General features: G+C 34.7%; 1 protein-coding gene across 1 annotated transcript in view; it reads left to right on the plus strand.

The window, feature by feature from the left end:
* Nucleotides 1–25,272, plus strand: part of LOC150097307 (pseudouridine-5'-phosphatase-like) — a 111,491-nt gene extending 86,219 nt beyond the window's left edge. The window contains exons 3-4 of the mRNA XM_090406829.1: nucleotides 20,374–20,606; nucleotides 24,897–25,272. Coding sequence (XP_090262955.1) covers nucleotides 20,374–20,606; nucleotides 24,897–25,073 — 410 coding nt within the window. The 3' untranslated portion in view covers nucleotides 25,074–25,272. The remainder of the gene's footprint in view (nucleotides 1–20,373; nucleotides 20,607–24,896) is intronic.
* The last annotated feature ends 522 nt before the right edge of the window (nucleotides 25,273–25,794 follow it).

The raw sequence follows: 25,794 nt of genomic DNA on the forward strand, positions 1-25,794 counted from the left end.
TTCCTAAAGATTATATATATAACATGAGATTATAATATAGCTAAAGATTATAATATAACATAAAACACAAATCATAAAATAAAAATAAAAACATTAAATAGAAAAATAACTTTAAAAATAACTTAAAACCACCAAAACACCATAAAATATTCTAAAGATATACCCAATAATAGAATGAGAAGCATAATTTATTATTTTGGGGTGGGGAACAGAGAATGGAAATCGACCGTGAGATGCGGTGATTAATAATACCCTTGGAGGGTAATGGATGGCAATGCTGTAGCCAATGAAGTTCTAACTGAGGCTCGGTTATTGCTGTTACCCTCTTGCCACGATCAGAGCTTTAATAGCTCAATAACACCTTATCCTACACTGTCCTCTACAGATAACGGGGAAGATGAAAAGCATTCTTGCTTCGCCCCTTTAAGCCAGTCCTTATAAGGATAAGGATTATTATTTTGGCTTTTACTGTTAGATCAACCTATCAATTGTATTTTCAATGCATTTCAGTGCTATTTATGTATATTGAAATGCGTTACAGTCGACTTTTTGCTTTGATATTTTTTAATGGTAGTGATAAAAGCAAACTTCTTATTAAGTCAACCGTGTTATGTTATTATTAATGAGGGATCACGCCGTCCATTTTTTTTTTAAATCCCAATCTCATGAAAGGTTGGACGAGTCAGAATTTGTGGTTTTCTGTTTGCAATTAAAGCACTATGGTTTTTAATAGAAAGGTTATAAATTCATTGCATTTTCAGGATAATAAGGAATTCTGGTCTATGCTTCTTTACGGGCTTATATTTTCCCAAATCTACGGGATGGCATTTTTGATGGTGAAATGAATCGTAAATAATCGGAAGTAACACCTACAACTTGCTTTCTGAAGTTGGGGGAGTTTCGTTTTAAAATTATTGCAAGGATAAAAAAATCCAACATATCGCGAGTGGCTGAGAGAAGAACATAGAAGATAAATGGAATAAGAGCGGCAAAATATTCTGTAAGTATTTGGGGGGGGGGACTAAAATTGAGGGAAAAGTCCTGTAAAAAAAGAATCAGATATTAAGGTGGTGACATAAAAACAGAAAATAAGGATATTTCATGTCTCCACGAAGGAGAGATGACTGTGCTGCATCCACAAAAGTTATTACGAATTACGGAGTAGAAAATGTTTAATAAATTAAACGCAAAATCTGACAACATTTTAGCTTCTTCCACAGCTAACAGATTAATTTGGAATAAAATTGTTCACGGGGATCTGATAATAATGCATACTTAATTATCATGATTATAAAGACATTGTAATATTAAAATATTTAAAATAAGTATAAAAATTATTTTAAATAATTTTTTAAAAATAATGTTTTATTTTAAATAATTAAAAACATTTATTTCAAAATAATTATAAAAATTATTTTAAAGCAAGCGTAATAAGTTATTTAATTGAAGTGAATATCCCTGGAACCCAGTCGTGTGCGAGGATGCGCTTTGGTTGGAAAGCGCTGCATTCTGTTCTCGGGGGAGACTTCGAATTAGCCGATCTCATGCGTAGCTTTTTTTTTTTTTTTCTATTTGTTCTTCTTCCACACACACACACACACACAATCCACAAGAGGTCATTCTTGTGGATTGAATAAGAGTTCGGTGAGCAGGGAAGTGAAAGGAAAAGATTTTTCTCGTGGCGAAATATGTTACCAGAGAGAGAGAGAGAGAAAGAGAGAGAGAGAATATGATGAGTGTAACTTCAGTGAATGAGTTCAAGGAGAGGGAGGAGCAATGAGTGAGTGTCACTGATTATTCCCGAAAGTGTTTCAGGTTTAAGTGTAAATATGAAGTAAATAAGTTGGTGTTATTTATCGAGGGGACTTCCCGTGAGTGCCACATGGAAATTCCATCGTCATAATAATAATGATAATAATATAATTAAATTAAATTCATCGTTTTTCATTAGTGTTTATTTAATATTTAAAGTAAAAGCTTTATTTTATTATTTTTTTTAAACGCGTTTTCTTTGAATTATGACTTGTAGCAGTCGATCCTCTCTTAATTCAGTTGTGTCAACACTACTGTAAAATATGGATGTTAATCATTAAAAGTAATTATCTAGTCGGATTAAGGGAAATGAAATGTAATATTTATATAATTCCCGTTGTTGTTATTGTTAATGTTATTTGTTCGTGCAGAAAAAGCCGTTATTGTTTTGGAAGAACTTCCGAAAAGGCTGTGAGGCCGGGGTATTATTAAACACCCTTTTTTTTTTCATTTTATTTTATTTATTTATTTGCGATTTTTAATGTAAGTGTGACAACCAATAGGATGATGGCTCCTCTCCCAATCAACAGGCTAAAATTCTGTAATTCTTAGCCCACCCAAGATACTAACATATTTTGCTGTGTTTCGTTTAATTTCTTAAGAACATGGATAAATTAAAGATCTTCTATTCCAAATTATCAACAGAAGGTACATTTTTAATAGATTGTGAAAAAACAGACATTCTTTTCTTACAGCAAGTATACTTAGTATACTTTGACAGTTGAAAAAATTAAAAAGAAAAAAAATATACCTGAATAGGAAATAATTTTCATCTTATTAGCCAAAAAATTGCATAAAAATATAAAATCATTTGTAAACAAAATGATACAAATGATTTTATATGCAGTATATAGATTGCGACAAGGTAATATTTTACACTTTATGACAGACAGCTGTGCAGTTGCCTTTTATTTGAACAACATACACGAAAAATATTCATTTTTCAAATTAGCTTGGAAAAAGTCACTAAAATAAAAAGTCACACTCTTATAGCCTTGACTAAATATATAAGAAACTCAAACTTTAAGAATAATATTCTCCCCATCCTTTTGGAAGGCCGTGTGATTGTGTGTCGTACATGAAATCGACAAATTGCATCCCTAAATTTAAAGCAGAAAATTTAGTTGCAAAGAACTAAGTGGTTCCGAGTATCAGTGAATATCGGCTTAACGACAACTGATATTTTAGAAACATATAATTACGGATTCAAAATCATTGGAAAATACGTTTCGTGTACATTAAATAATTTTATGTTCGTGGGAGAAATCATGCAGTCGTAGCATGAATAAATTCATCTCATAAATAAAGAATCGATAATTTCCTAAATAATTACATAATGACGTCATTTTGAAACTTCTAAATACTTACTAATATTTTTATAATGAGTTTAAAAGAGGCGCTTTATAAACTTCCAAATGGATTTCTCCTCTTCAATATAGCCGATGTTGTCTGCTAGTTTGACGCCCAAACGTAGAAGATCTTGACGGTATTTAACTACGGCATTAAATTCCTTGTAGTGGTCCTTTCTAAGCTTAATTTCCTTCTCTGTGCGACTGTAACGAATGACAGAATGGAGAACATTTTAATAACAGTAAATGGAAATATTGAGAAATGCTACAATCAAAATTTCATTTTTCCATTGAAATCTTTCCACGTGTTAATCAACAAACATAGTATCCATATGAATGAAAGGATGGAAAGAAAATAATAATTGTAAATGGTGACGTATGATTATTATGAACCAAGCAAACTGTTTCGACCAGGAAAAAAAAAAAAAAAAAAAAAAAAAGCCTGTCATCATAGTTCCGTTTTTAAGTCCATTATAGATAATTAAAATATATAAATAAATAATAGCAATAATAAATCGTCTGAAGTAAATCAATGTGTCACTTGATTCACTTTATGCTAGTTTTAACGCTGAATGGCCGCAAAAATTTCCATGGAAAGATCTCTAGATAGATTGATACGAGACGTGTCATCCTCCGACGGTTTTCTGTTCGTTACGCACAGAGTTAAACGTTTATTTGGTCGATGCGTTTCGCACTGTACACTGAATGTATGCACTTTTCAACATTAAAACTGAACAGATTGCTACCACAATCGTTATTACCATTAACAAGGCTTCTTTCGCGTCTTTTTTTTACAATATTCATCGAATAGAATCATACTGGAATTCCCTAACTCGATCTTCTCCGAAGGAAACGCGTTTTAGTTGCTGGGGTTCAACAGGAGCTGAAGGTACAGGAGCAACAGGAGCTGAAGGTCCAGGAGCATTATCTCCAGAAGCATATGGATCGCTAGGTGGCTGCAGATTCCTGTGCAGCAAGCATAGTATTTTTTGATTCATAATCACCCATTTCTTGAGTACTTTCTTGTTGTTCAGAGGTGGAAGGACCAGGTAAATTAACAACACCTTTGTCTGCAAATACGACAATTTTCTTGGATTTAGTATCCACAAAAGTGGATGGTCCGGGAACGCCGAGAGTGAAAGTTTTTTGTTGTGAAGAAACTGCGTTCTTTCAATGCATCCAAAAGGAGTAGATGGGTAACTACTACTGGCTGCAGGTTCTTGTGCAGCAAGCACAGTATTTCCTGCTACATTGTTAACCATTTCTTGATGAGCTTTAGGAGTTGAAGGGGCGACAGCATTTACTGATGGTGCATTTTGCGAACTAGCATATCGTGAAGTATGTCTTAATATACCACGTGGTGATGGTGGTTGTGGGCGTTTCCCTTTGATACACGGAATTACTCCTGGAAGAAATTGGAAATAGAATATTTTTAATAATAAAAGCTAAAATAATAAAACTAATAAAAAAAAACTAAGTTCGCATGCTTACATTTTGTATTTGAAGGATTTCTCGAAGTGAGAAAGGTAATTCTACATTTTTGCAAAGGAGCGGCTTTTGCGTATCCCATACCCGGTAATTCTGGGTATTCACAGCTTAGTTTAGGTAAAAGTGCGCCCCATCTTTCCCTCAAAATTATCCATGACCACGCAGCGTGCAAATCCACTCGAGCAAAGAATGCTAAAGTCATATGTCGGTCAAGTTTCAGGGTCAGGGTTATCTTGAATGAATAGAAATGCAGAATTTTCGAGACAGTTGTGTAAGGCAAATCCTTGTGCACTGCAGCAACCAACAACATTGCCATTGTTTTGGTAGTGCAGCTTCACGAGCAAAACGCGTTGGGCCAAATTTAGTGCCATCACTGAGGACGGACCGGAATGAAGGGAAAAATCCCGTGTCCATCTCTTTCAGCTCCCCTTGCACCTGCCGAGTTGCGTGATATGCAAATTCCATGCATTTGGTGTTTACAAAGCGCCTGGTAGTGAATTTTGGAACTACCTTTCCCCCCCCCCCCCCTCAACTATCGCTTCCTCATGACCCGTAATGTATCCCTGCAAATTTTCACAGTATTTGGATCCCTGGATGGTTCTCCACGAACCCTTAAACAGGGATAGTTTAAGGTTTTTATTATATATGCGCGCGCACACACACATGCAGTTGAATAAAATTACATTTTACAATATTTACAGAATAATAATAATTCCTTTATAAAACGCATATACATACATTAGGTATATACATAGTTTTACAAATTTTGCATTCAAGTGTTTCTTAATTTATTTAAATGAATTTAAATGCTGAAGGAGTAATAAATTAATTTTTTTTAAATATCGATCCCTGTTGAGGCGTAATGTTTGCGCTTGCATCCTCGAAGTTTATGTGAGGATGACATCGGATAGTTTTTATTACTGTGCTGGAAGAAGACTGAAGCTTGATAGATCTGATATTGACCACAGCAGTAAGATAAGAAATTCATCCCCCCCCCCACACACACACACCATAATTTGGAATGTCATGACGAGTTGTAGTACTGAAAATAGTGAACTACTGCTACTACTAAAAAATTTATATAAAAAAATAATAATCAATTTCCTGCCATGTACTTTCAAGGGGTATTCAGGCTACTATGACAACACTGCAGGATTAAGTTTATATCATTACTAATTGTCATCAACAATTTTATCCGAATTACTCTATTACTTGTCAGTACTCCAAATATTAATATTTCTAAATATTACATCGAAATACTATCGTTTCTAATATTTCGGTCTTCTATGACACTTCCGATCCACCTATATCTTGGTCTTGCTCTGGGTCTGTGTCTTTCCTGCCCTCTTGGTATCAAACGCCTCTTTTGCTAACCTTTCCTCTCCCATTCTATTTAAGTGGCCAAACCACTTCATATTAGTCTGCTGACACATTCTTGAATACTAATAATGTCAAGTTCATTTCTAGTATCTTCGTTTTTAATCTGTTTAATCCAATTTTTCTTAGCCCTCACATTTATTCTCCTCAATCTTTCGTCATGTGCTTTATTTCTAAAGCAACACAACTTAAAACTAATTTGTACATTTTTCGCGTTGCTGGTTTAGTGTTTTCTCTCATTCCTCTCTTATCCCGTATAGATTTATTCAGTTGGCTTCCCTTCCCAAGAACATTTCTTATTCTGTTTGCCCGTATCCAACTTTAATTTGTCTTCATCACTAAAAACTGTGCCTATAAATAAATAAAAACGTATTTTCAGTGCTGTTCTCCGAATCCAGTTGTCCATTCACACTTCTGGTGATTGCGAAGATGTTCTTCAACTTACAACTTCTGCGTCAATAGAAAGCTTATGGCCTTTCAGATGGTTTTGCTATTTCGTCTAAATTTACGAATAACTAAATCAGATTTATGTAATCTTATTAAACTGGTACCCAGAACGCAAGATTGAAGGCCGTGCAGTAATCCAGTTAATATTATTATCAATCCTCATCCACTTCTAAAAGAAAGAAAGATTAATGCATTAACATTCTTCCTGCAAGACAAAATTTGCAAATTAATCAAACTGTGTGTAAGATGACAACATCGCATTTTAATGCGAAGTACGTAAATTCCATATACTCCGGTGATATTTCGAAACACTCTCTCTAATTTACCTATAAGTACACTGTGGAGTTCGCATATTTATGGAAAGGGAAGGAATAAGAGAATGACATAATAAATAATAATATTAGATATAACAAGTAATAACATGCAATTGTGATACGATGGCGAGCAGTCATCACCGCTGCAAGCCAATCTTCAATATTCGAGAATTCAATTGCAATTCGAAATCGCCTAGAATAGAAGTTAAAGCACTTACTTCGTATATACTTCATCCTCATCTTGACCATCTATGAAATCTTCTTAACTTTAGTTATTATCAATAACGCTTTATTTTATGGGAGCTTAGTAGGATTATCCTAGCAGGTGAATCAAATACTTTACAATTAATCATTGGTATCATTTTCTTGCCATCAAATTAGGTTCCCCTCCTTTTTTTTTTTTATTGTTTACGAAATTATGTCCTGAATTCAAATTTTCTACGAACAACCATATTTCATTACGGAAAACGTATTTTAGGACACTACATTTTGATTCCAAGTTCATATCAACGCGTACATTTTTTTTTTTTTTTTTTTTTTTACTTTTATCAACATTTTCAATAGAAATATGTTTGTTTTTCTTTGTACTTTTCACTCATTAAAGGCCAGGAAAAACTTGCGTTTTATTATACTTTTTTTTTTAAATAAGAAATATAAAGAATCATTTGCGAAAAAAAAGTGCTTCATATTTTTTGCAATTCGTAACTAAAAAAGATTTGCAGTAGTCTATCTCAATAAAAAAAAATCTCAGTATGAGATGGACTACTGCAACAATTCTTAAAAAAGAATTGTTTGAATTGGATTTTACTGTCTGGGATTATTATATATGAAATAAGAAAAAGAATCATTAATTTGAAAACTGAGAAATGATTAAATAAAATAAAATAAAAATAATAAGTGTCGAAGCAAACACCAGATAATCTGGTGGGATGTTACATATTCAGGATTTGACAGTTTTTTTTATTGCCACTTGAAATTTCAATCACGAGCTTCGCAATCGTATTCTGTACGTAAAAAAACTAAAGAAAAAGGTCTCGATGAATATGATTCCTCACATTTCCGATATGCAAATGTTTGTAATTGCAAATAACTGAATATGCAAAAGAGAACGCAAAAAAGAATGAAAAGAGAGAGAGAGAACGAGTCGGTGTTCGTCCGGTTCGGACCTAACAAGAATGTGTAAAGATGTCTTGATAAGTAAGGAAATAGATAAGAACAGAGATCTGCAGGTTTTCGAACACGCAGACCACAGACAGGAGTATAAAGAAGAAAAAGAGGTAACTTGTTATGATTGTAGACGAACGCTAAGGGGGTAAAGTTTGTTGTCTTGGTTAATACGTTGGGATCTGAGATTGTAGGCATTAGTGAGACCTGGCTATAAGAATCAGACATACTAACTGGTATCAGCGTTTTAGGAAGGATAGACTAGATAGGAAAGGAGGGGGCGTGCTACTAATGATATCAGATGACTTGAATTCATCTAGAATACTAGTAACAATTTTTCATGTGGCAGTGAGTTTGAAGCCATCTGGTGTGAGGTGGAGTCTAACAAGATAACCGTGACAACACCCCACTAACATAGTGGGGTGTTGTTACAGACCTGGTGGATCGGTTGCTAGTGATGAAGAAATGATCACCAAATAAAGACGATCGTCGTGAAAAGAGTAATTATAAGGGGATCTTTAATTATCCGAACATTGATTAGGTAGTTGTAAAATCACACGAGAAGAACGAAACTTAATTTATGAGCTGTTGCTGGACAACTTCCTCAAGCAGCCTGTGATAGAAGGAAATCGAGGTCAAAGAGCGTTAGATTTGATTATAGTGTCCGGGGGGGTTACAGTTAAAGACGTGACTATTCTGCTTACGGTTGGTGACAGTAATTATGCTATACTCACTTGGGAAGTGAGCACAGCATTCAGAAAAGGTTACGTGCTGAACTACAAAGCAGGAAATTATGAACAACTGAGGAGTATGCTGTGTTCTGCACCATAGTGGCAGTTATTGGATGAGAAGGATATCGACAGCGCGTGGAAAGTGTTTAAAAAAACTTAAATGATGTAATATGAGAATGTGTCCTATGTTTCGAAGAATAAATAGAGTCAAATGGATGTGTAATCTAATTAAGCAAGTGATTCGTATTATTATATCAGTTATAATAATTATAAGCAGCAGGCCAGACGAGTCACAAGTGTTGAACGGAAAGGTAAGTCTGAGAACGAAAGAAACCGGCTCTGTAAGTTAAAGAAAAGCAAAAAGAATTCTATCGTCATGCATCATGTAAAAGAAAGAATGGATTTGACAGAATAACTATAGTAACTGTAGATGCTATGCGAGTGAGTGATGCATAAGATTTTGTTCAGCTACTGTGTAGCCATTTTGATTAAAACTATCAGCCTGGTATATGAAACATTGAACTCACTGCTACCTCTTCGTTGGATGAAGAAACTCGTGTATGAGACGAAGCACTGGAGCTGTTGCACAAACTGAATAAGAATTCTGCAATAGGAACTGATGGACTATCAGTCCATCCTATTCAATTGCTATTTCCTATCTAAAAGATTAACTACCATGATTTGAGTCATGGTTAACTACGGGTGTTACGACATGTGGTGAGGACCCTATCCCTTCCTTCCTCATATGGAGAGTATTCATGATTGTAAATGTGTGTGTTCACTGAGCAGGTTTGCCTGTTCTGAGGGACGAAAAACCCGAGTTTCCGGGCGAAAAAAACTCCTAACCTCCGTATGAGACGGCTAACTCACCTTTCATCGAAAGAGACCAGATAAAGGCTCACTCCTCACTTCATGGAAGGGAATCGAACCCACGTCTTTCCGACCAAAGGGCTTCGTCGGTACGGAATGAGCTACAAAGGCTCTGGGATATGAGCATGGATGCTAAAAGAATGTTCAGCCGAACTGGCTATTCCTTTGACCAGGCTATATACTTTGAGTCTCAAGACGAGCAAGATTCCAGGAATGGAAAGAATGTATGGTAATTCCATTGCACAAGGGTGTCGCAAAGACCAATGTATCCAACTATCAACCAATTAGTATCTCAGGAGTGGTGGTGAAGAAGTTGGTTAGGACTTGCATTCAGAAATGGGTTCACGAATAATCTCTACTTTGCAATGAACAGCATGAATTTACTAAGGGAAGGTCATGTTTTAGGAACTTGCTCACATTCTATAATAATGTTACCGCTGAGTTAGAAAGGGGAGTGGAATGGATACACCATGATACTTTTGGGTTTTGCTATGCAACACGGAAGACTTGCTTAAATCGGAGAATTTGGGTTTGGATTATAACATATTGACATAGTGGTGGTGATTTATGGTTTTAATGGTAGAAGAGCAGCAAAGGTCATACTGCACCGTATCAAAGGTTAGAGCATTACACAAGATGAGACAATCATAAACATCCATGCCCACAGCGTAAGTGGCTATGCCGAACGTGCACTAGATAAAATGTGTACATTTGTCTTGCTTGCTTTGAAGCAGACCGAACGGATGAGAGTTGCATTATTTCGTGATTGCCGTGGAATAGGTATATCAAACATTACTAATGCACGGTCGAGGGATTTTCGCCTTCTTTTAACCGAAATACAGCACTTTCATCTATCGTCCATTAAAATTGACTAACGTAGCTTTCCGACACAACAAAACTAAAAGAATCTCTGGTAACCAAGCAACTTCCAACCGCATTAACAGATTTGGTGCATTTTAGAGATATCAGCCCCCTAAGCGGAGAAGAGTGTATAGATCAGGGGTGTTGAACCCGTCGATCGCGGAGCGATTTTTGGTCGATCTCTTGTGTATTCCTCCTTACTTATAAATTTAATTAAAACTGAAAACATATTTTATTTATCATTTTGCATTATTTTGTATTATTTTTAATTCGCTTTAAGTGTATTGCTATTGTTTATTTATTTTTAGTTAAAATTGTCAAATCAGTAATTTTCTTATAAGTCCGGGTAAATGAATTAATTTGGATCAGTGGAAGTTAAACAGCGAGCCGAGTGAATACGATTATTAGCAAAGTGTAAAAATTCCAAAGCGCATTACATCGATTTTTTACTTAGGTTAAGTTCCATGTGAATATTGTAAAAAAATAAACTTTGTTTGTCTCGGTATAGTTTGTATTAGATGTTTTTGTAAATAACTCTTTTGAAGCTAAATGTACATACTGCTTTAATAAGAATATGTTAGTCTTAAAAGCAAAGGCAATGTTTTTGTTGCCGAAGCTGTACATGGCGGCATTAGAAAGATTGTTATTGAAACTTGTATGTATGAGAAAGACTTGCAGGCTTTAAGTATAAACATCTCCGAAGTCAGTCAGAAAGAGTTCAAATAACTTTCTGATGGCCAGCAACTTACAATCAAAAGAAAGCGGAGGAGAACAAAAGGCATGCTGAACTTGAAACTTAAGATGAAAGATTCATACCGATTCTTTGGGGGTTGCCAAACTTCAGGCGAGGTCTCAGAGGAGGCCTAATAAAAATGGACAAACAACCAGAAGGGGTCCCGGTTTCAGAATTGCTGTCAGAGAGGAGGCTGCCTGGTCCAGAGTCGCCGTCAGAGACTCTGCCTGTCTGACGGATCCACTGAAGATGCTGGTTATAATACCAGCGAAATATCAGCATCAAGTTAATAAATTAATTATTTACTTAGTTTCTGTGTTCTATTATACCGTTAAAATAATAAACAACATGACGGATCCACGTTGCTTGAGAGAGGAGTTCCCCACTTCCAGAAAGGAGCTTCTCGGTTCGAGACGTCGCTAGAGAGAGACTACTTCTAGGCCGCAGACAAGGTTTCAAATTGCCAAAAAGAAGAGTTCCAATTGCCGTAGAAAAGTTTCCAGGCCAGGTTAATGTCAGACATTCACCAGTGTGTTGCGTTTTCATTACAATTTGATGAATCAAACGACTTCACTGATATTGCTCAGTTAATGGTAAAGTCAGGTATTTATTCGCATGGTATTTCAAGATTATTCAAGTAAAGAAGAACTTTGAAAATTATACCATTATTGGGAAGGACTAGGGAAGAAGACATTTTTTCAGCATTTGATGAATTTGTGAAACAACACAAACTTCCGCTTTTTAAACTTGTGTCTATTACTACTGATGGTGTCCTGCAATGATAGGTAATAAGTGAGGCTTCATTTGATTATGTAAAACCGAAGACAGATATCCAGATTTTTTAACGTACCACTGTATTATTCACCAACAAGCACAGTAGTAAAAGATTAAACACAAAAGATGTTTTGGATATTACATTTAAAATTAAATTGTGTTCAAGGAAAAGCCCTGCCAGGTAGATGATGATAGGGAACTTTTGTTGTACAATAATGTTCGCTTCGCTGGCTCAGCAGAAGTCAGTTGTTAGAAAGATTTCTTGTATTAATTAATGATATAAAATTTTTTCTTGAAAAAAGGAGATATTTATCCACAATTGAGTGATAACAGATAGTTGTTACACTTATCATTTTTAGTAGATTTCTGTACGAAATTAAGCAATTTAAATTTAGTGTTACAAGGTAGAGAAAAAAAAATTAATTGACATGTTAAGTTCAATAAAAACTTTCCAACAATATTTACTTTTATTAAAGAAAAAAATAAATGACCACGAATTTAGACATCTCCCATATTTATTAAAATTTTTTGAACAAAATCAAGAAATGCTTCGCTATGATTTAAAAGAATTTATTCGTGAAATAGAATTAGTTTAGGAGGAAATAAATTCAAGATTTAAAAATTTTAATAAAACTGAAATGATTGTATCTTTTATCAATAATCCATTTCTAGAAAACTTGAACATCACAGAAATTTCAAATAAAATTAGTGGACTGTTTGATATAAACCAATTTGAAGTAGAACTTGAGATAATAAACATTCAGAATAGTTTACATTTAAAATCAATAAACAATGAAGTCATTTGGAAGTATGCACATGAAAAATTCCCAATATTAACTGATATTGCGCGAAAAATTCTGTCGTGTTTTGGATCGACATACTTGTCAGAATCTGCTTTTTCAAATATGACATCATAAAAAAAAATCAATTAAGAAACCAAATTACAAATGATCATTTCGATGATTTTCTGCGATTGGCCACTTCTTCGTATCAACTTGACTATGAAAATATTGCAAGGTCCAAACAATTAATGCCAAATTTCACATTAACTTTTTTTTTTTTTTAATCAACCAGCATTTCCTGTAATTTTGTGAGTTTGCTGTTTTTTCTAAATTTGGTTTTCCAAAATAGAGAAATAAATCTTTTATTCTAATATGATTTTTTTTTTTTTTTTGTTGTATTAAAATAGTTGTTGTATTAAAATAATTAAAAGTGATAAATAAATTTTTAAATACACAAATAAAATTTTTAGTTTGCTACTTAAGTATAAAGAGCCAATAGGCTTCATTTTGGCGATATAAACATTATTTAAATTAAGGGGATATTAAATCCCACATTGTTTTAAAACCAAATAAGACACAGATTGGAATCAGAGAGTTTCATGCTGAATATAGTATAGCAAACTATAAAAGTATCGGCGACTACTAGCGTGAGCTAATGCACGTAGTCCAAGTACGTAGTACAAACTCGGGCACCTCGCAGCAAAGGTGGTAAAGTTCTGATCGTTATTCTTGGTATTTTCCATAATGTAAAACACATTTTCTGTAATGTAATAACAGCATACATTTCCTAGGAAATGTGTTTTACATTATGAAAAATACCAAGAATAGCGATCAGAACTTTACCACATTTGCTGCGAGTTGCCCGAGATTGTACTACGTACTAGGACTACTTGCATTAGCTCACAGTAGTAGTCGCCGATACTTTTATAGTTTACTGTATTCTGCATGAAACTCTCTGATTCCAATCTTTGAGTTTCTTATTGGGTTTTAAAACAATGTGGGATTTAATATTCCCTTAATTTAAATAAGTTTTTAGTTGTTTATTTGTGCGTAATCAGATATCAGATTGGGGGAACGTGATCTATATAAGAGAGTAGATCGTCGAATAACTTTTTATAGAAAAGTAGCTCGCATAGTAAAAAAGGTTGAACACCACTGGGATATGCTATCCAGTTTGCCAGTCTGGTTAGCCAAATGGATATATCTAAATGGCTCTATGTACTATTCATTAACTTGACAATGGAAGAACAAATGGGTTGGTAGGAATCTTTTTTTTTTATGGAAATCGACTTTGGAATTTGTTAGCTCAAGTATTATTATTATTTCATCTCCCACATTTTTTTCCAGATGCCAATGAAGTCAAAGTTGATATATCATTCTGGTGTTAGCAGCTGACAAAAGAACTTGACTAATTTTAATGCTACAAACACAAAATGAATTCATAACAGACAAAAGATTTCAGATCATCACATACATTTTGTATAAAGCCACCATTGCTTAGAACCAGAACAGTAGTATGCAAATTATTTATTGTCAAGTGTATTAGTTACCACATTCTCAAACAGACATCTCATGTGTCTGTAAAGTACTGCAGTCGTTGCATCTTAGCTTTTTAGTTAATCATGGATAATGAACTATCTCAAGATGTCAATTGCTGAAGGTCATCAGAGAATATTGTACCTTCCCTGAGGACTCCCTTCCCAGGGCCAATCAGCTGCTATATATATATTTATATATATACAGTCAACCCTCGACTTACATCAGGGTTCCGTTCCATCCGACAGGACGCAAGTCATGGACGTAAATCGATTCATTAAATCAACAGACTTATAGGGATTAGGGATTTAGCAGTAATAAGTACACCTGTCATTTTAAGTTTTAAACCTCATCATAAAACTGTACTGTGCATTACTGCCACTATTATTATTATTACGGGCAACACCAGGGAGTCCTTAAACATCATGTCCACACAACTATTTGACATTCTCACAGTATCTATCATACCTTGCCTTGAACTCACTCACTGTCATAGCACCCACAACAGACTGGCAGCTTATTACACTCATTTGCCACTCTAAAAGTAAAGAACCCAGCTCTAACACCCTTGCTAACCACTCGACTCTTGCCCAGCTTCCATAGATGTTCCTTAGTTTTCCCACCACCAGTCCTGATCTCAAAAATATCCTCTGAATTAATCCTATAGAAACCCTTCAGCAATTTATGTCTCAATCATATCTCCCCTTTTTTGCCTATCAACCCATTTCTGCAACCCACAAATCTTCAACATGTTCTCATAAGGTTCATTCCATAGACCTGCTATCATCTTGGTCACTCACCTCTGGATCCTCTCCACCTCCTCCCCATCAAGAAGGAACCTAGGTAACCAAATCTGAGCACAGTAGTCGAGATGAGGTTTTATCATGGCTCGGTACAGAGGAACAATAACTTGCTTGTCTCTGCTCGTCAAAGTATTTTTCAACAACCAAGTGAGTTGATGAGCTGATTGCTGCTTTTGCAATGTGTCTCATAAACTTCATCTCCCTATTCACCAACACTCCCAAGCCCTAGCCTCATCAATCTCCTGGAGTAGAGTTCTACCAATGTTGTATACTGCTGCTAATCTTTTCACCCCAAACTGCATAACCTTACATTTTGTCACATTAAATTGACATCCATTCTCCTTAGCCCAGAACTCCAAGAACTAGATTGCCCTACCCAACTTTGCATCATCAGCGAACAAATGAGTTTGCCGATGATGGTACTGACTTAGTACTGGCTAGGGTACATTATATACATTCTTACACTCAACTGTCTCACTGATGTCTGCATATCTCCCCCCCTCCTTGGTAGTTCTAGTTTCCCTGGTTCTTCACATCTATTTTCACTTCATTCAGCAACACTTTTTCCAGTCTCCACACACCAAATCCATTCAGATGCAGGCCATCCATCTTGTATAAATCCTTTCATCCATCAAACTCATTCCATACGTCCACGAATTCCACACCACACTGTCAGCATAACCTGCGCATAAAGTAATTTGCGATTATGGCCCTCCTTCTAAACTCTTCTCTGTCATACCACGGCAACAGACTCACCATCCTAACTCTGTCACTCTTTTCTTTCGCTACCTTTAACAATACTTTCAAGTCCTCTCTCATAAAAAATTTATCTCCTTTCAATTCATTCGTACCTGCTACAACTATCAATTCTTTCACCCTCTGTTTTTGCGCTTTAATACTCTCACTTACATCCATAAATTTTGCACCCGGTAAGTACGATTTAGTTAAATTCCCATCTATCACACCTCTTAATAATGAATCACCGTACAACACTCTTTCCTTCATTTCTGAAACTCTCCCACTCTTACGCTTATTTTTCCTTGCAAACACTTGTTTATATCTGTTAGCCGAGGCACTCTGGAAAGAGTTTTGCAGGTGCTCCAACTGCCGATGCGCACTGTGTATCACTCCGAGTAACCTTGCGATCTCATTCCTTACAAATAATTCTTCATTTTTTTCATCATTTAAACCATTTTCGCTCTCTGTATAATTGCTTTCACTCTCTCTTTGATCACTGCTCTCATTGACATCTTGTACAATATCGCAATTCTCTATCAAGCCACTATTTTCATTCACATTCTGGCTTTCTTCAACCACAACAATCTCACGACCTGACACATACTTCAATTCCTCACTTTCCATACACTTTCTACACAGTCTCCCACCACTATAATTTTCCATCCAAACTCCAGCCTCTTTCGGGAAAGCATACATCCCAGACATATCACACTGGACAAACTCCCTCACATTAAAGTTTTTGAACAACGCCGTTGTATTTTTGGACACCATTGTTTTTCATCGCATTGGCACCATGTGCTATTCTATGAAATGTAACTTTAAAATACTATGTTATATAAAACGGAATTCACACCAAAATCACACAGACACAACAAGCTACTAAAAATAAACAATACTACGTTAAAATTTAAACCAATACTCCAATTTTCACTTAAAATTATACTTGCTTTCGGGAGCTCTCTGAAAACACTTCACACCCTGTAGCCCTCTAGCGGCTACTAGACCTTTATAGGTGATATTCTCCTATAAACAGGAGAATAATCACCCAAATCTTCCTCCACAATCACATCTTCATTACCTTCCCTAAGTGAAGGACAAGGCTGCAGCTCTTCTGGTGTAACCTTTTGTGTTTTGATGAAAATGTCCGATGTGATTTGCTCATTCCTCTTCTTCTTCTTTTCATCATAAATTTGTTTATAGCAAACAAACGCATCATATACTTTCTACTAATAAGTAGTGTTCAACATAGGGGTCCATGTCATCAGCCATTTTGAGAACATTGCTAACTCCAGAGAATATTTCTGCAAGACCCTTCGCTGTGAATTGTTTGACTACCTCTTCATGTTTCTCTTTTCTTTCTTCCTTTTTTCATTATTCCTCTTCTGCAACATGTTCCTCCAGTTCGACCAATTCTTCATTGGTTAACTCTTTAAGGGCACTTTCTATGAGTTGAATTATGTCATTATCATTCACTTCAAGATTCAATAAATGTGTGGACAGACTTATGTGTTCGTCGAACATGTTGTTTATTATTTTAACGGTATAATAGAACACAGAACCTAAGTAAATAATTAATTTATTAACTTGATGCTGATATTTCGCTGGTATTATAACCAGCATCTTCAGAGCACAAAAACACTGTTTGTCACAATACGCGAGACTAAAACAACATGGTGTACATTAACAAAATTGTAGCAGCAACACAAAGACTAGAGTCCTGATTTTGGCGCCCTCTATCTGAAAGAAAAAAAAAAAAAAAAAAAAAAAGACCATGCTCTGGATACCCCTGCACACAGGATCAACTGGAAAAACACAAAAGTACTACACAGAAACCCATATAAATCAGAGAGATTGTTCTTAGAGGCGACAGAAGCCCTAAAACACACCCCAAATCTCAACAAATATGGCTGTATTAACTTGCCGAAGATCTGGGAGACAGTCATATTAAGGAAAAACTAGCACTTTTCTAGGACTCTAGCAATATATGATAGCGTTTTTTTTTTTTTTTTTTTTTTTTTTTTTTCAGATAGAGGGCGCCAAAATCAGGACTCTAGTCTTTGTGTTGCTGCTACAATTTTGTTAATGTACACCATGTTGTTTTAGTCTCACGTATTGTGACAAACAGTGTTTTTGTGCTCTGAAGATACTGGTTATAATACCAGCGAAATATCAGCATCAAGTTAATAAATTAATTATTTACTTAGTTTCTGTGTTCTATTATACCGTTAAAATAATAAACAACACTTCAAGATTCAGATTGTTTTTTAAGCCCACTATTTCTTCACTCAATTTACAAAGGTCTTCATTTTTTTCAAAACTTCCAAAATTGTGCACAAACCTTTTTAATATCTTTTTTCCATATGCCACTCATACATTGAGAGATCACTTTGTCCCAAAAATTATAGCAATATTTTTAATAGCATGATAAATATCGAATGCTTTCCGGAATTGAATGAGAGTCTGGTCATTTCCTTCGGTAGCAGGAATGGCTTGTGAAAAAGTTCTCCGTAGATATTAAGCCTTAAACGCTACAAGAACTTCCCGATCCATCGGTTGGATCGATGATGTAGTGTTTGCAGGGAGAAACATAACTTTACACTTGTTGAAGATCACCGATATAAGACAGCAGACCTGGAACATTATCTAGAATTAATAAAATTTTTAATTCAACATTTTCTTTCACACGATAGCTTTCCATTTCACTCACATTACAGTTGTTCCGCGAACAATTTTTGAGTCATCCACTTCTTATATCACTGCTAATGAAGTGGAAGAGGATGCTTCCTAATGTTTTTGAAGTCTTGTGGATTCTCACTGTGGCGTATCACAAATGGTTTCAGTTTATATCCAGCCACATTACCCCCTAACAGAATTGTAACACGGTCTTTAACATGTTCGCTGCCACGCTCCTCGGACATAGTTTGTTACCACACGCCAAGCACTTTCACTTCTTCAAAGTCAGTACGAGTAATCTCATCACCAGCGGTAATCGACTTACGAGTATATTCATAGTTGGCTTGTGAGGCTCATATACCAACTATGAGTGTACACACGTTCGTTGCTACGCCCCACACACCAAGCATTTTCACTTCTTTAAGGTCAGTACAAGTAATCTTGTTGCTGGCGGTAATTGACATACAAGTATATTCGTAGTTGGCTTGTGAGGCTCATATACCAACTACGAGTATACTCATAGTTGGCAGCGAATGTGTTAAGAACTTTGAAACCAGGCATAGATTTTAGCTTTTTGTGGATGAATTGTCCACTCGGGCATTTTATTCCTAAACAAGGAGGTCTCATCTATATTAAATATTTGCTGTGGCAAATAATTTTCCTCCATAATAATTTTATCCAATTTCTCCACAAACTCCTTGGCAGCCTTCTCATCGGAACTTGTAGATTCACCCAGTGCAAAAAGTTGCTTGAATCTCATCAACCAACCAGAAGAAGCATTGAATTCGTAGTCATAATCAGGTTCTGCTTTCTCCTTCAACATGTTGACTAGACTTAGTGCCTTTGCAGTTGTGTCATAGTGCTAAGAGGTATGCACTTTTGGTTAAGGTCCTCTATGCATGATGAAAGTAGCTTTTCCAATCAATGATAGGACCTTGTTGTTGCTTCGTCACTATCATTGAGCTTGCAATTTCGTTTCAAGATCAATTGATTGCCTCTTTTTGTGTGATTCTTCATTAAGTTTTTTAATTTTTAATGATAAATACACAACCTATTTTTTAAACACAAAATCAAAAAAAATATATATATGCATAGAGTAACCACTACTGACAGTAATCACCAGTTAGTAATGTAGAATACTGTCTTTCTTGAGATAAGTATTAGTTACATTAACAGACCAATTTTTAGTTTGAAATTGATTTTTAGAAGAGTTGCCTTTAGACAAATTGTGATCATGTGACCTTTTAAAAATAGTGATTTTAGGATTTTCAGCCATTTTGCATTCTAGTAGTTGTTTTGTAGTCTTTATCTGAGGAGGGGGGAAATACTTTAGACAATGCCATCTGTATTAGTTCCATTTTTTTTTTTTGTGTATTACTATTGAAATTGTGTAGCATGCCAAAATGATAAGTAAAATAATGATTTCATTTAATGATAAGAATGAATTGATGAAAAAACTTGATTTTTTCATTTAGAATATGGTTCATATTGACATTTTAAAAATGACATGAGTATTATCTTAAGTATATATTGGTTTATACTTGAAATATAGCTCTTAGTTGTGAGAATTTTTAATTACTAATTAATATTCTGTCAAACCTGGAGTAAATGAATGTTAATGAACCTATGTAAATATGCAATATGCTTATGAAGTCATATTAATTCCAGCAATCAATCTTTAATGGTCAGAATTGAAAGAAAGCATTATCCTGGCTTACTTAAATAAGATTTTTGTTTGTACACTGCTCATTTAATAAATATTTAATGAAGAAAGTTGAAGCATACATTAGTCACACAACATTAGAACTGATGCTTAAAAGAGCTCAGAATATTTTAATATCAAATTCATTAAGTAAAAAGATAAGTTGAAAGATAAGAGTATAGAACCTGGATTACTTCATGTTTTAATGTTATTTTACAGGAGTGGATAAGTTAGTTCGCCATCTACGTAAACACAATATTCCCATTGCTATAGCTACCAGTTCTAAGAAAAGCAGCTTTGATTTGAAGACTCTTAAACATCAAGAATTGATTAGTCTTTTTCACCATGTAGTGCTTGGAAGTGAAGATCCTGAAGTAACAAAAGGAAAGCCTGCTCCTGATATTTTTACAGTATGTGCTTCTCGTTTTGAGGATAAGCCACTGCCTGAGAAGGTATTATTATATAGTTCTGCTTTCCTGAACGGAACTATTTTAAGAGTTGTTTTGATTATAATCAAATTTCCAGTATTTTGTTAGAAACTTAACTTTGGATAATCATTTCGTATCACTCCACTTACTTATATTAAATAAAGCAATTGATTATGACTATTAATTGAATCATTCTCCTGTTTGTTTTCAAGTGTAACTTATTATAATTGTAAGCAATCAGTATAATCTTTTACTTAATCTTGTGTAAAATTTTCAAGCAGGAAAATAAATTAAATTTGAAATTATAATAGAAAGCATTAATTAAGATTCAGAATATAGAAAGAAATGGAAGCACAGGATCTTTTATTTCTAAAAATATTGGGGATATTAATGTGGTTTTGTTAGAAATTTTGTGGTACACTATATACTGATAAATATTTTTGATGAAGTCAGCAATATTTTGATTGTAGTTGAACTTATTCTTTGCTGTCTTCAGATTAAGGTAGAACATGCATCTCTGTGCCAGTTCTCATAATACTCCTTCCTTCTCTTTCTCTCTCTCTCTCTCTCTCTTTTGCTCTTTCTTTTTTTTAATATCATCCTCACTTGGGATGCCACAAAACCTATAGCAAATCGATGCTGTGTGTGTGTAGGGGGGGGGGGGGGCAAGGATCAAGAGAAAAGTAATCTGTTGATATTTTTCTTGAAGAGCTGGAGGTTCTATTCTTTGGAAATGCTTAATGGGGAAAGCTGTTTCACAGAACTGAACTAGATGGAATGAAGGATAAGTGGGATACCTTCAGGATCTGAAGTCTTTTTTTTCTTATTATGATTCCTATTTCTTTTTAGTGGAAGACTGGAAGTGATATGCCTTAGTCATCTATGCAGAAGAGAGAGCAGAAGAGATGATGATCTGAATTACCAAACAAAGAGGAAAGAGGACTAGTTAAGAAAAGATCTAGAGTGCCAGGTGGGTGGAGCATATTGTCAAATATTCTGGTTGGCAGATAAACAGTTTGCTCTAGGTCATTGCTCAAAACATATACCTCAACTTCTATTCTGGCTTGTTATTGGAACTTTAAAAAAAAAAGGGGAGCCAGTTGTAGTTGTGGACATTAAAGTTACCTAGGAAGTTAACTTCACTGTTGGGATATTCGGATTGCAGGAAAGCTTCAAGGATAAGAGGTCAGTGAGGTCAGAATGATTTTCAGAATTGGGGAAGTAGTAAAGACCAAATGAATGATACATAATAAGTCAAAAATCTTAAAACATGCAGGAGGAATATTGGATTGCACAAAAACGTGGGCATCACCTTTCTTGTGGAAGGAACCAAGCAAAGTACAGTTTTGGGCAGTTAAAATGGACAGTGGTTGTTGTGGCAGTAATTTGGAGTTTTCAAAAACAGATCAGGTTGCGTCTGTAGGTGGTTCATCACTTTTTAAGTTGGCATTTGTGTGATTGTTGTTGAAGTGAATGTGGAAGAGATTTTTGTAAACGTTTTTTGAATTTTTATTTCTGTGTGTGTATGCGTGTTTAACTGCAGAGACACTATGTCTGTGGGAATTTACTGTCATGTTAGTATTTGAGATGAAGAGAAATGAGTAGCGAAACACTCACATAGTGGGAGGAGATAGATACTTAGACATGTTGCCCATATAGAGAGCATCTAGTCTCCATATCATAATATGATCTTGACAGTACTGCAGGCATACCACTACATGGCATGTAGTGATATGCTTATGGAGACCACAGTTTGCTTGGCATGCCCTTGAAGGATATTACTCACAATGCATATTAAGAAGTTGTGAGGCAGAAACTAGAGCCTGTGCTCTGGAGACCAAGCATAGCATCAGCCACTTTAGATGTCCAGTAATTAAGGTGGTGGTATATTACTGGGCAATGAAGATCACTGGTCACACATGGGTCTGGTTGACATTTCTTCCAGTTAGAAAGATATCTTTTTACATTGGGAATGCATGCTGATAATGTCAGAGTTCCTTTGAAATGGGTTGCACCTCAAGGTGGTGGTTGACTTTTTTTATGTGACTCCCACCCACAGAAGGTTGTAAGCATGTAGTATGTTACATGTTTATGACTACAGGTTTACAATCTGTAGTTGTAAACATGAACATGTAACTTGAATCTTTCAAGCCTATAGATTGATCGAGTTTAAGCCAAAAAAAAAAAAAAGTCTTTCTCAATGCTGGTCTGATTCTTTTCTTGATGGGTAAAGAGATAAGGTTATTTCATAATTTGGTTAATAATAACTGCATTGATGCTTTGCTGTGTTTGTATCATGGTCATCTTTTTCAAGCTTACAGTCAGGCATTCTGTTGTGTGTTCTTGACTCTGCTTAACTGAGTGCTTTTTTGTAAAACAGTAGCTAAGTTTTCAAATAAGGATTATACTGACATCTATTTCATGTACTGATTTTATAATGGCATTGCTATTGCTATTTAGGAACACAAACAATTTCCAGACTGCATAGTTATTGTTTTAACTGACAAGCTCTATTATTATTATATTATCACACCTTTCCCTGAACTTACTCATTGCACTATCCCTGTTTGTCCCTGTTTATTAATATGTTAACATGTCACCTTATTTCTGTATGTTAACTAACCTTTGGCAACCACACCATCCATCTCTCATAACATTCTACAGACTTCTCACCTGCTTAACTCAGGATACTCTATTATATTATATATTATCTCCTCATCCCCAAAAAATTGAAGTGTCAAAATTGTATACAGTAGTCAACATGGTCATATCAAAGCTTTATGATGAGGAATAATAATCTCTGTATCTCAAATTCTTGAGCAGTCTTTAACATCAAATTGACCCTGTGATCTATTTTTCCAATTTTTGTAATGTATCATCTGAACTATTTGCTATTACCTTCAAATCTCTAACTTTGTCTGGTTCTGTAGTCTATTTCCATTAGTGGAATGCACAGTTTGTAATCTTTTCATCCGAAAACCTTACTACATTTTTTGTCATGCAAAACTGACATATTATCCTTTGTTGATACTGTCAATCTAAATAATCTTGCAGGATCTTAACTACACCTTTATTAATGGTCGGTCTCCCAGTTTAGCATCATCAGCAAACTGGATATATTCCCCCTATATTATTAATGTATAAATTTAATAGCAGCATCTCCAGTATAAGCCTTGCAGCATGCTTGTCACCCATTTTACTGGATTCTATTCTGCCATATACATATTAGTATATTATTATTATTATGTGACACCTTCAGGGAGTTCAAAGACTCATCGAGAGAGAGAGGGCACCTACTCTAAAACTCTCTCTCTCAGCCATTCAATCCACCAACTACAACGAACTGCAACTACACCAACACCATCTACTGCCCACCGCAAGAGTATTTTCACAGACAATCATAAACATCCATGCACATGGTAGGATTTGAATCAACAGCCTTTTGGCTGGAGAGCAGATACACTAACCACTCGGTCAACCAGGCTAGCTAAGATATGGCAGTAGAATTCAGTATATCATAATTGTGGCAGTCGTGATATACTTTTATTACCAAATACAATAAAATCAATAAGCATTGAGTGTATGAATATATCCCTTTTCATTTTATCTTATTGGAATTCCATCATGAAGTGTAGTGCAGTGATGTGATGTCTTTCAGCCATAGCATATACATAATGTGCATACCTGTACATGATGTATATCACCAGCTGTACTACAGAGAAATAGTTCAAACCAAACTACAGTAGCATTGTATTTCATGGGACTGAAGGTCTTTCTTATAGCAAATTGTTTATGCCAGTAGTAGTCATTCAGATATCTAATAAAAAAGACAATTTTTTAAAAAATTAAAACTATCTTTCATTGGTAACACTGTCCAAGCTTGAGTAATGTTACCATTTCTTTAATCCAGTTTTTACACATTGTAACCAAGATACGATAAGCACATAGTAAGCATTATCACAATGAACGTTTAATGAACTTGCATATACATGTGTGTGGGTGTCTGTGTTAAATTTTTATATTTGAATTTTTGATAGACACAAATAGCTACGTTACATTTGAAGTACAATTTTTATCTGTTATTCAAAACTACATCATTAAGAAAAAGTAGCAGTTTTAAGATTATTAGGATCAGACTCTTTACAATCTAAGTAAATATTTAACCAATTTTATATTTCATATCAAATAGGTTAAATATTTACTTAGATTGTAAAGAGTCTGATCCTAATAATCTTAAAACTGCTACTTTTTCTTAATGATGTAGTTTTGAATAACAGATAAAAATTGCTTTGTTCTTTTTTTGCTTGATTATAGGTATTAGTATTTGAAGACGCTCCTAATGGAGTGGAAGCAGCAGTAGCTGCTGGTATGCAAGTAGTTATGATTCCAGATCCCAGGGTCCAACCAGAACAGTGCAGGAAGGCTACTCTAGTATTGAAATCAATGGAAGAATTTCAACCACAATTGTTTGGGTTGCCATCTTATGGTTAATCTATTTTTATGTTTAAGATAGTAAAATATGTATATATGTTTATATTTGACATAAAATCATGACAGATTAAAATTTGTTATGAAATCAATCATTATTGTTACCATTGTACAGCTTGTATTTAAAAATGACATATTATCTGCTGTAGTCATGTATAAAATAGATTTATTCTTTCTCTAAATAAATAAAGTCAGAAATATATGTCGGCAATCATTTGTATTAGTATAATCCCCTTCTTTCCTGTCTTTCCTAACTTTGTCTTTAAATTTTAAAGTAGAGTTTATTTAAGATAGTACTTAGCATGTTAGTTTTATTTATTTTTTTGAATCAGTCGCTACATAAAACAATTTAAACATATAATGCACATAAACAGTTTATGATATATTAATGGATTTGTCATAGTAATTTTCTAACATAAGCTCTCATTCTGTGATTTTATCATTTGCACGCAAGTGTTGAGTTTCCTTTGGTGATGGCGAATGATTCTGTATTTTCAGATCTCCCGATGCTGGGATTTGTATTTCAAATATAATAAAACACTCACCTCTATCATTTGTTATATAAACGAATCTTCCAGCTTATCTACTGCCATCTCCTAATCAGTTAACAAGTCATTTTCTAGTTAAAAACAAACAATTTGGTTAATTCTGTTGCTGTTAAAACTAAATTTTGCCTTACAAATACTTCAAAAAAATTTTTGTTGCTCTTCTTATCAGAATAAAT

This window comes from Typopeltis vanoorti, chromosome 17 (genome assembly GCF_054136105.1).
Source record: "Typopeltis vanoorti isolate ZY-2024b chromosome 17, IOZ_Tvanoo_1.0, whole genome shotgun sequence".
Classification (NCBI taxonomy): Eukaryota; Metazoa; Arthropoda; class Arachnida; order Uropygi; family Thelyphonidae; genus Typopeltis; species Typopeltis vanoorti.